General features: G+C 34.8%; 1 protein-coding gene across 1 annotated transcript in view; it reads right to left on the reverse strand.

The window, feature by feature from the left end:
* Positions 1–3,995: 3,995 nt before the first annotated feature.
* The window catches only part of LOC128547398 (guanylate-binding protein 1-like), a 44,954-nt gene continuing 36,087 nt past the window's right edge, over positions 3,996–12,862 (reverse strand). Inside the window, exons 8-9 of the mRNA XM_053520133.1 lie at positions 12,310–12,400; positions 3,996–6,736 (exon numbers count right to left, since the gene is read on the reverse strand). Coding sequence (XP_053376108.1) covers positions 6,576–6,736; positions 12,310–12,400 — 252 coding nt within the window. The 3' untranslated portion in view covers positions 3,996–6,575. The remainder of the gene's footprint in view (positions 6,737–12,309; positions 12,401–12,862) is intronic.

The following is a 12,862-nucleotide window of genomic DNA, read 5'->3' on the forward strand; positions in this document are numbered from 1 at the left end:
GTGGACAATTTTGTAAAGTTTCAATCCATTCCCATTGTTGGGTAGTGAAATATCAGCTTACATATAAAACCTTACCCGAAGTTTCTATGTCTAACAAGGGGAATAGTTTTGTAAAAAAGCAAAATAGAGTTATTGAATCTGTGCAGTGTAAGTCAGTCTATTACAGTGAATGGGTGTGTGCAGTTTCAATCCATTCCAACAAGTGGTTACTGAGATAACAGCTTAACCAAAGACGGACGCCGACGACGACGCATGGGTGGGTCCAGTAGCTCTACATATTCTTTGAACAGAATAACTAATTATTAACCACACATACTTTAGCGGATAACAGTGAAACCGAAATACATTGAAAGTGTTAAATATTAGCATCTTCCTTCTACTTTGGAGGTCGTGTACTTCAAACTTGGATTTGTACTTCAAGGCACAGAGATAAACGAACTGGAGGTTGTAGTAGCTTAACATTAAATTACACGAAATACAATAAATTTCTACGGTTCAATTAATTTGAATCTATACTGGTGAAAAGGTATACAACCTCCTTAATTGGAATTCGAAAATCTGTCATTTACCCATGAATGTAGATTCATGTTCATAAAAGACAGCTTCGCGCATCCCCTTATAAACCTAATTTAAACCAGGTTTAGATCAGACTAGTTCCTGATTGTTTAGATAACTGGAAAAACAGCTGCACTCACCTTGAAGTAAATACCGATATCCGTAATTTATGTAAAATATCATACACGTGTTGATGCATCTGTGACCGTAAAATCGTAAAAACATGCATCATGTACGACAACCATGATATATCATGTGTCAGCAAACTGGTACAACATATTGATACGCCAGGTGGTACAAGCTTCGAATATTTTATTTTTAAAAATGACAATGAAATAAATTCAGTATGGCATAAACATTCATGAACCAGCAATATGTTTAAGTACTACATCCAGCCTATTCAAATTGAATTAACTGACTGACATAGGGTAAATACAGTCTACAATGTTTTGGCCGTCTATGTGTAATTTGTTTGTTTGCTATTAATTTTGTTAATAACATTCCTTTTTGAGAAAAATGGTACGTCACGAAAATGCACTGACTAATACACATATTATGTCTTACATGTTTTTAACGATGAGGGTAAAACTGTTCTTTTAGCTTAAACTTTTATGAAAGTAGAGACATTTTTCTCTATGCGGGTCTAAAAACTGGTTTGCCATCCGTGACAGTTACAATTGCAATCCATAACGTAGACAGCCATGTGTAAAACTGTACCTGTTACTGAACGGTTTGAACGTACGTATTTTAATATGACTATTTAACGACAGCTTAAAAACGTTTGCCTAATGTATAAACCATTAACAAAATCAAATCATCTTCATGTATTTATTTATTTTTTATGTCGTTAACATTTTTTATCATAATATAAGTGTTGCAAAATGTATATGAATATGCAAAGTGTTCATTTTATCAGTCTATGTGAAGCTTAAAACTGAAAAAGTACATGAAGTAGACTGAAAATATGTACACTGTATAAACATTCTTTATATATTATATTTTTGATAATTATCGTGCAGCTATTTACCTCTCATGTCACTCTTTTTTAAACTATTGAGTTAGACAATCGTCAGCAAGCGTTTGCAAAGCGAGTGATATATGAATACCATATTCACGCAAATGTGAAAAGGTTTGATTATACGATATTTGATAACACAAATCTCAGGTTAAAGGCTCATTTTGTAGTTTTATGTTTATCAGTCCCTGAAATTATATTGTAAACTTGTACATTACTATATTTACATTGCTGTAATTTTGACTAATTATACTTAACAAAGAAATATTTGCGCTGAAAGACATGGGCATGAACTCTCGTTCAAGAAACACATCAGAATGACCATAAAAATGGAAAACAGATATCTTGTTACAAATCGAGTGTGACATGTATTAGGTCAAGACTGTGTTTAATTTCTAAACAGTTTACTGAATTAATGTAGCAGTATGTGCAGAAGCTTATTTAGTTACATTTCGGTCACATTTTGTTTCTATAGAGCAAGATACGTGTAGCTATTTTTCTATGTTTTTAAACTAAACTGAAAAGAGATTGACTGAGTATGTTAGCAAAAACACATAAACTAAGGAAGGGCCTTAATTGTCCAACTGCCATCTTGTAGTACAGCCGTTATATACCTGTTTTGTCAGAATGATTTTCATGAAGTTTATATGGGTGGAAAAGGTATGTCAGTAGATTGCGATGGGCCTTTAAGATGAGCTAAACTTGTAACCATATGAGAACAATTTTATTTTGCGGTTTGAATTTACACCTCATGTCCAGTGGTTATAAGCATTACGCATTAAGTAATGTACAAAGAGACACCAATGATACCTTGTTTTTCAAAGTCGAAGGAAGCAATGCTGTTATACAGATAAAAGAGTTGAATTCATTCCCCATCCACCTTTTTTTCATGCATACGCTTAACTTACTTCCGGTAATTTCAGACATAAAACTTATCTCACGGGTATATTATCATCATCTTATCATAATAATCATTTGATACTAAAAGTTGGATCTACACAACATACGATCATCGAAATATGCTTACTGTAACGGAAGAAGTTAAAGCCGCCATTTTGGATAATCTCTTAGCCTAATGCTCTCCATTCTCTGAGTGCACGTGTTATGGCGTAATCATTCTGCGAAAGTTTAAAAGATAGAAAGCATTCGCGGCTCACTTTGTCTTGGATTTTCGAGCAGTAAACTACTGTAACAACGATAGACCCCTCAATACAGGTACTAACAGAAACCGTTTCCGTCTAAAATCACTGCCTTTCGGATATACCGTCGTTCAAAGTTACCGTCTACCGTCATCCGACTCCCTCCGTCACCTGCTAAATACAAATAACACCGCATCCATAGATGGTACGAAATCGTAAGGCCCTACGGTTTTTGTTTCCTTTCCTTTTTGCCGGTGGGCTTTCACTACCATCAGTTGGTACCGTCAATGTGAAAAGATTGTGCAATTTCTAAAGTACCATCAGTGCTATATAACCATCAAGAGACTTACCATCAGTTATGTCAACAGGTGGTTCTGTTCATCTACAATATCGCCAGTGACCTTAAATCATTAAATCTGTATATCAAAAGGGCTGTGATAATTAGTACATCACTAGTTTTCTATTCTACCGTCAGTGCTAAATACCGTCAGTGCATATACTACTTTTCAAAGGGCTGTGTACATGCGTCTACAGTACCGGCAGTGATATCATAAGTTCTCATATGTGACAATCTACTATACCGCCAGTAATAAAACAAGTTTTTCACATGTGTCAGTAACGTGTGCTTGTGTTTTTCTCTTTATCGGTCAATGTTAAATACCGTCAGTGAAAACAGTAGTTTTCAACGGGCTGTGTCATTCTCGAGTGCCGTCAGTGCTTTATTACCGTAAGTAGTTACACTTACTTCCAAAGAGTTGTGATATTCTATAGTACCGTCAGGATACCAAACTATCAATATATTAAGTCTTTGTGGGGTTTTTTGTACTAAACCGTCTGTGCTTCAATATCGACAGGATATTGAATCCAAATCACCCATATCCACCCGCAAATAATCTTATTATATACAAATGATTTAAATTGTCAGACCTATCCTGATATAACAGGACACTCCCGGGTCTATAACTTACCCTACGGGGTCGAAACATACTACTGAACAAAGCCTTTCTGTACATAAATCTGTTGAAAATGTCAGTAAAACCGGTTGAAATATCCGTTGAATCCGTGAACATCTCCCGTTAAATCCGTGTCGAATGTATTCCATTCAATTCGTTTGAAGATTTACAGTTCGTTTCTTACGAACATACATGAAATAACCGAAAGTTCAATAAGTCCTAGCTATTAGTCAGAATAATATCCGCAACTCCTGACTTCAAATAGTTAGGCAAATCACAGAAAATATTTTTGGTGGTTAGATAAAGGAATCAACTATACTTTTAAGTTTACGATTGCTTTATTTCTATAACAAAAACAAAAAGCGGAATTTAGGCAAGGCATTAAGGAACCTCACAAGAAATACTTTATTTTATACAATATAATATCTGGACTAACAATGACATATTACCTAATTCTAACAACCAGGTTAAAAACTTTCAAGAATAAGCTATTTATAGTAGCAACAAATGGAAGTAAATCCACAAGAAATCTGTATTTTTTTTCTTAGTCCACAAAAAACTCCTTACCAGGTGGAGGTACTTTGAAATACACCAAAAATTGTTTTTAAAGTAACATCTTTGTTGTACCACAGAAAAGTGGTCTTGTTTTTCCCTACGGTCAGTTTTAAAAAAAATACAACACAAGTTATTTATAGTAACAACAAAGGGAAGTTAATCTCAAGGAAAGGGTAAAAAATTCTTAGTCCACACAAAAATCCTTACCAGGTAGCGATAGGTCAAATTATCCCTAAATATTGGACATAACATGTATGTTGTACTACAGAAAAGAGGTCTCGATTTTTTCCTATGGTCAGTATTCAGTAATAAAAAGTTACAATGTAGCTATTTATAGTAACAATAAAGGGAAGTAATTCTAAACTGGGGAACTGGTTCTTGTGCAAGACACTCCGTCTCATGATGGTGAACAATAGATTTACACCGGAACTCGGTTTATGTCAAACAATTCTATAAATAGATTGCGCTATGTGGCATTGAAATATGTCAAAATATTAAACCCACACACGAACACAAATTCAAACTTATTTTTATAAATCTAATACATAATGACGTTAACATATCTGTCTTTAGTAAATAGTATCAGTTTGGCTTGTCAATTCAAGGAAACATTTTATGTATTAAAGGTTAAATTTAATAGTTTATAATATTATAACAAATTGGCGATGTTTGTACCTACACTGATTTGGGAAAACTCAATTCCGGACTACGACTATTGTGTCAAGTTACATCAAAATCCCTCTATGCATGAATTAGAAATACTTCGTACAAAGTCATTCTTGGATCTGACATTTGGCCTCTCAGTGTGACTTTGACCTTAGGACCTAGGGACCTGGCTTTTGCCTATGACACTCCGTCTCATGATGGTGAAAACTTTTGCCAAGTTTCATCAAATTTCCTCCATGCATGAAGACGAAATGATCCGGAAAAAAGTTCATACTTGTATTTGACTTTTGACCTCTAAGTGTGACCTTGGCCTTAGTCCTAGGGGCCTGGTTCTTGCACGTGACACTCCGTCTTATGATAGTGAACATGTTAACCCGGTAACATCAAACTCTATTCACGCATGAAGAAGAAATGCTCCGAACAAAGTTTGTGGACGCCGCCAGGGGCGTCCCTATAACACTTCCCGTCTTTTAGACGGGCGTATAAAAAGTACTGAATCAGATATTAAATATCTTTATATCTGTAAAATGAAAAAAGTTCGACATTTGTTAGGGAAGAGAATTACACCACCATTAACCTCTTTTCGCAGATTAAATTACCCGATTAATTATTCAATACATTTTGCTCACAGAAATTCAATTTAATAGAACTTTTACGATGAAGCGATATATATAAGTCTTTATATCATCTTTATACAAACATTTTGCTTGAAGTACTAGCAAAACAAAAACAAAAATTGGTAGAATCTCAAAAGTTTTGCGTTATTAAAGCGTGTCGATGTACATCTAGATACCATTTACTTACGTTCCTGAATAATCATGACTGCCATTAATTCAAACATGAATAATTCTAAACATGAAGTGAAGAGGTAATTTTCCAGATTTTTGATGAATGCCCTAAGACTTTGAACATAATTTCATTAAATTATCAACAAACATTCAAAGACACTTCAAAACATAGCTCGGCGTTATAAAATATTGTCGATCTCGCTGATAATATCAAAAGTATTTCATATTACAATGCGAATACGTAAAGCATGGATTGTGAAAGCGTTCCAGTTACTAAATATCAAGTTTTCGCCCCGCGACCCCGTTAATTATCGAGTTATCGTGCTGCGCTGCGCTGCCACCCCCACCCCACTCCCCACTCCTCCCCCGCCATTTTAACTTGTTTATTCTCGTGTTTTCACTCGGCGGGGTCGCGGGCGAAAACGCAATATGGCAGAAATCAGCCACCAGAGTCAAACGTTTCTTTTATTAAAAAACGATAGTGTCAGAAGACAATATATAAATCAATTCTAATAATTAAACAGTACATAACAAATTATATACTTGTCAAAAGTTCAAAGCAAAAGAAAAAAGAATGCATTCGAAACTCAAACATTTATTATGATACGTTATTGTTTGAAACGAAATATGTTTGTCTTCTCAACGTCTATAAAGTCCCGGTAGTAAGAACCATTTAGTTTGTACCTCAAACCATAATCAGAGACGTTTTTATGAGATATTTTCTCTCCGCATTTTATGATATAAAGAGAATCACTCGAATGCAAGCAGATTGGCTGTACAGTATATTTTATGAACAAAGTAAAATAAAAATAAAAATAACTCTTTATAAAGTTACACATCTTAAATAACTGTTGCATAGAAATGTAATTCACTTTATAATGCAGCTGCATTTTGATTGAAATTATTATAATATTGAACACCACCAGTCATCCATCTTCTTTTCAAGTGCCTCATTTTCAGGCACCTGCTCTTTACATTCACGTAAAATATTTTTATAGTAATAATGTGCGTCTTTTCGGGCGTCTTTTAGAAACTGTTTCCTTTCGGTTGCTATTGCTTCAGTACCTGAAAATTTGAACATTTGAATTTTAATACTGAACAGATACAATGTCACATGCAAACAGATATGTAAGGGCATGCATATCAGTTAGGGACTTTGTGTTCAATCCGCATAGAAGCGAACATAAATTTTTTTAAGAAAATATGTTATTGCTTTAAAGTACATGTTTAATGAAGCTAAACAAAATAAAGGAAGTAGTTCATCACGAATTAGCAAATGTTAAACAATAGAAAATAGAAAGTAGGTCTAATTAGCAAAGATATGTGTACATATTAACTTATCTAATCGTTATCAATTACTCAATGGTATCAAAATATTATTATTTAAGATATCCTAGCATCTATACACAGCCACCTTATTACGACCTTGCTCCATTTCTACAAGATTGTTTTTATCTAGTGATACATTTAACATTGTTAATTTGTTTTATAACCTGATTGCGTATAAAGAAGAATGCATAATTGACAGACTATGGCACATTTTAACATAGGCTGTAAGTTTGATTTTATCAAGTTCGAAAATACTTTAGTAAGCCTACGTTCCATATGAAATGAACTCATATTATATTGACAATATGAAAAACAACTTTAATATATGGTATATGGGCTTTCACAACAGCACCCAGTTGTGCAGGTGACCATACAGTAACAAGGGAGATAAGCACTAAATGTAAATCTCCAGTGTGTAATTTTTAGTATTTTAATCCAGAATGACGTTTGAATGTTGCTTTATGTATCATGGTAATGACACTCTTTATCAAATCATGTTTCTCATGATAAGGTAGTTCTGCACTTTCGGATCGAGATTTTTTCTATACTGTAGAATTTGATTAAACTCTGATTTTTCAAAATTTCAGAATATACTATAAAATTCAGCAAATAAAACAGATAAGGTCGTATGCTTGATTTTAAGCTAGTCTAAGATTGATTTGAAAAATTTAGACCTCACGCAATTTTTCATAATGGGAGTCAATGGGGAAATCATAACTTTCATAACATTTTCGCGAACAGAAAATTGTCTACAACGTAGAGTTTAATGAAACTTTTCACAGTTGTAAATAAACATTTGACCTATAATGTTGTGAAATAAAAAGTCCGGGTGTTTATTTTTAAGATAATTGACCTAGATTAAAGTGAACCGCACATTTTATGCTGATGTTAAGACATTAGTTTGAATTAATTAACGTGCCAGATGTTTTAATATCGTCATTGAACTTTGTAAAGACAGCAACAATGCCATTGTAATACCTCTACTCACAGGTTGCCATTCTTTCATAAAATGATTTTCATTTCAGTCGAACCAAGGCGTTATTCTATGTTTTCCGGATAAATAGCGTTACGCCATCACTTCCGGTTTATCAAACGTGCAGAACTACCTTAATACCCCAGTCACACATACGGCGCGGATAGCTACGTTTAGCAACGGATATAAACGTAGTTATCCGTATCGATCCGTACCTGCACCGTACCTTAAAGTAGTAATCCGTATCAATTCGTACCAATCCGTACGGCTCAGGTACGGATCGATACGGATTACTACGTTTCTATCCGTGGCTACACGTAGCTATCCGCGCCGTATGTGTGACTGGGGTATTATATGGATCTAGATAAGTTACTAAATTGACCAGGTTGCATGGTACTTACATATGACATATATAGGAAGAGATTATTTCAAAAATATTCTCTCTACCTTTAATAATTTATCACTTGAACATTGTTTCCCTGCGACCTGAGGTATGGAAAGTACTGTTGTCAATTTAAATGTTTCTTTTAATGCACTCTATGAATTCGTTTTGTCCTCGTGATCAATTTATCTTTCAGGCAAAAAGAATATACATTTTTGTATGTAGTTTCTCTGTTCCAAACCAGTTAAAAATATTAAATAATCACAGCTGACTTTTGTTGACAGACATGATAGCAGAGAGTTATGATATGTATGCAAATGTGGAACCAGTTCCATTGGTTAATGCATTGTTGAATGTATTTATAATAATAATGCATTTAATAATAATGCATTTAACTAACATTGGGGAAGTCAAACCTATATTAAGCAGCCAGTCAATCTAATTGTATGACACTTCAGCATTGATTAATTGACTGCTTATGTCAGGTAGAAATAAGACCAAAATGTCAATAAAGGAAGCAAGCTTACTGGCCGTTCAAGACAATGGCTTACTTAATGCAATTAAACCGGTAAGGGAAGATCAGCTGATACATTTAGATTCTCGTGTTTCCCTGTTAATTTAGTCTAAGAAATTTGATTCTCAATGATGTAATGGTACAACTGCATGCAAAAAATTCACTTCGCCAATGAACGACAATATTCCAGTATCAACCTCCTACGGTGTTCCGTTAGGGCCAGCGCTTGGTCCCTGTGAACGCGAAGCGCGAAGGTACGATGGTAAAGCGTGACAGTTCGATGGTGACAACACGACAAAGCGACGGCGAAGCGCGACAGTACGATAGTGACAGTCCGCCGTAATGTCGCGCTTCGCCATCGTACTGTCGCGCTTCACCATCGTTGTGTCGCGCTTTGCCATCGCATTGTCGCGCCTCACCATCGTAGTTTTAACAACGTACTGTTGCGCTTCACCATCGCACTGTCGCGCTTCACCGGCGTAGTGTCACCATCGTACTGTCGCGCTTCGACATCGTACTGTCGCGCTTCATAATCGTTATGTCACGCTTCACCATCGCACTGTCGCGCTTCACCGGCGTAGTGTCACCATCGTACTGTGTCGCGCTTCGACATCGTACTGTCGCGCTTCATTGTCGTTATGTCGCGCTTCGCCATCGCACTGTCGCGCTTCACCATCGTAGTGTCACCATCCTACTGTCACGCTTCGCCATCGTATTATTGCGTTTCACTATTTTTTCCTGTTTACTTAATGGTCGACTTTAATTAAATTTGTATTGTATAGTATTGTCAGCTCTGTCCAATGATCAAATAATTGAAACGCTTTTCGGCACGTGTACTATTGAAAAGAATATCATCAGACCTGATGTTATTCAAATAAAAAATCCCCGGCAGAGTGTCTGTCAAATGAATATCATCTGTCATGATGATATTAAAAAATATCTTACCTTAATATTGTTTGAAATGTACTATTCCAAAATAGGCTCCGTTGGTCTATGGCTATTTTAGATTGTTTACTTGAGGGATAATAAAAACGAATATCATCCAACCGAGCGTTATTTATGAACAAAATAACATTGTCTTCAAAATAAATGATAATGTACTCACATGTAATTAATTGTTTTGTGAGAAAATGTTGTTACATCAGCTCGTTTATTTCAAGCTATGAAACGTTAAAAGTATGTATTGTCAGCTAAAGCTTATAAAAATACACATTTGGATAAATTTTGCTTATCAAGTTTTGGACAAATTTTATGTTAAAGTAAAGTAAACAGAAAAAAGTTGGTGAGGCGCGACAGTACGATGGCGAAGCACGACAGTACGATTGTGACACTACGACAGTGCAATGGCGAAGCGCGAAAGGACGAGTGTTAAGCTTGGCTGAAACCTTCATCGCGGCGACAGCATACCCAAAACGTTCTATACATGTTAGAAGGATCTTTTGTCAGTTTCTCAACACTTGCCATTATAAAGATTTAGTAAAATTCAAGAAGTTTTTACTACAAAAACAAGCGTGCCTAGATACCTTTACAATGATGTACAACATATTCAGGAGCTTGTCAAATAAAGCTTATATTTACGAAAACACACGTATTGCTTGATCACACATTAGATCTACAGAGTGTCGTGTATCAGAATGTACTGTATACAGTGTGGATTTGTAATATTTCAAATAATATGTAAAACAATGACAATTCAAGCAGTAATTTGTGAAGAAAGACGAATATAGACCAGCTAATAACCTATATAAATGTAGAGAAAATCTATCTTGGGTTATTCTGCAATAAACCGATTTAAACTATGCTGCGCGCGCACCGTGTGTCGTAGCACGAAGTTGTAATTTACGTTTGATGAAAATACTTCTCTGATTCTCGTCTAACGTTATTTGAAGTAGCTCGTGTTAGAATCGAAATGATAAGTATCTAAATAAGGTTTATCGTACAATAACCCTTGTTTGTCATTGTTATGCGTAGAAATATATCATTAAGGCCTTCATATTCATAAGAACTCCAAGCTCGGGTTATTCTATTTTGATACTTATTATTTTTTAAATAAACATATTTTAATGAAATGATTCTTTTTAAGTTAAAGAAAACCACTTACTTGTCTGCTTCTCTATAAATGTGTCATTTTCATAAGAATTGTCCGGCACCTGTGGTGCTGTACTACTCTGTGCTTTCTTTTCAAAATTTGACAGTATTGATTTTAAGACACATTTTCTAAAATATGAGAGGACAATATTCGCCCTTTATCATTCACACGAGTATCCGTGCTCTTAAAACAAATTCAAGGTTGAGGTCAAAGGGACAAAAAGAAAATGCACAAAAAATCAAACATCCAGATTTAAAGTCAGATACTAGTTCCATATTTGGGTTCTTATACCAATGTAGAAGTAACGACCGAAAAAATTACATTTTTGTTATTTCTAAATCAAGAGAGCACTACTGCTAAAATAAGTTTGACCTTACCACAGTTTAAGAAGACATATAACACAAATGCACATACCTTCAAAATTGACCAATACTGTTATGCCGTGGATTTTTGATGGAATATTTGATAACGCATGCACATATTGTGACAAACCCAGTGTATACACTCTTAGTTATACACTTCGAGACCTCAAGTAAGTCAATGAAATAATAATCTACATTCAAACATATGCTTGGTACAATCATATTCTAAAGCTTATCTAAATACTGTGACATTGATACCGAAAACAGATATGCATAAGGAGAAGGACGGATAACACGATTTTCTCGTGCACTTACCAATGTGTAAAAGAGTTGTTCAAATTGTTTTATACACGCATGAGAAAATTGATACGAGGGCTGTTTAAAATAACGTAGACTTTTGCAATTAAAAGCCTACTATTGTGAATAGGAAACAACGAAGGCAATTTATGTGGCAAAATATTGCGCGGATGCCTTTGTACATGTGCGCAAGTGTAAAAGTATCTAGCCAACGCCGTAATTGAATTCAGTGTTGTTTAATTTGCTGGTCCTTTGTGATCATGTAGTCCATTCAATATCACTGTAAGAGTTCCGCTTAAGCCGGTGCAAGGGGACGTGAGAAGTGTTGCACATTCCATTACCTTTCCTGAACAGACTCAGTCAAACTGAGTATGCTATTGTTTTAATTGGTTGCATTCTATGCTTCCAAAGGATCTTCATATAGATTTTATGTCAGTTGTAACAGTTACTTATTGTCGGTTAATGATTAAACAATATATACGCAAGTTGTCAAGAGATTTGAGATTTAAATACTTTCTTTAGTTACGACATGAATAAGACAATATCCTGTACAATGTGTTTTCCTTAATTTGAAACAACAAATTAAGTGAACGTTAAATGTCAAATGGTTTTGAAAGTTGAGTAATGACATTATACTTAATAGAAAATTCAGTCAGAGTGCAAATGCAGAAAAGCAATGATGTTATCTATACCTGAAAGGCTAATTGCCTTATTCTTCTCCTTCCTTGCCCCGAGATCTGCATTTAAATTCTGTTTGAATTGTGTAAGTGCTTCTTCTCGTTCCTGTAATATTTTTTATATTATTTAGACAACAATAAGCGATTTTGTTACAATAATTAAGATTTTTTATAGCAAAACTGTGTTTTAACACAATTTATACATGATGTGTGGCTATATGCCCGAGTGAAACTATTTTTACGACGTTTAACTGACAAAGTGTATAAATAGCGTTCAAACACGGGTTTGCTATAAATTATTTCGATTTAAATATGCCTTTTATTGTAACAATTAGAAATAATATTTTAAGAATGTTTATTCGCGCATGTTTGGCGCCAAAATGACTGTCCTCTTTCGGAAGAGTTCCATTAGGGCGTAAATGATGGCGAATTATTCGGCAAAGTAAATAAACAAAAAAACGACCTGACGTCAATATAACAGTGTCATTATGATTTAAGAATTGCTAGTTATATTAGAATGCTTCTCAAACTTCACTCTTTATTGACTTTTCGGCCACTTGGCCTATAT

This window comes from Mercenaria mercenaria, chromosome 12 (assembly GCF_021730395.1).
Source record: "Mercenaria mercenaria strain notata chromosome 12, MADL_Memer_1, whole genome shotgun sequence".
NCBI classification, from domain to species: Eukaryota; Metazoa; Mollusca; class Bivalvia; order Venerida; family Veneridae; genus Mercenaria; species Mercenaria mercenaria.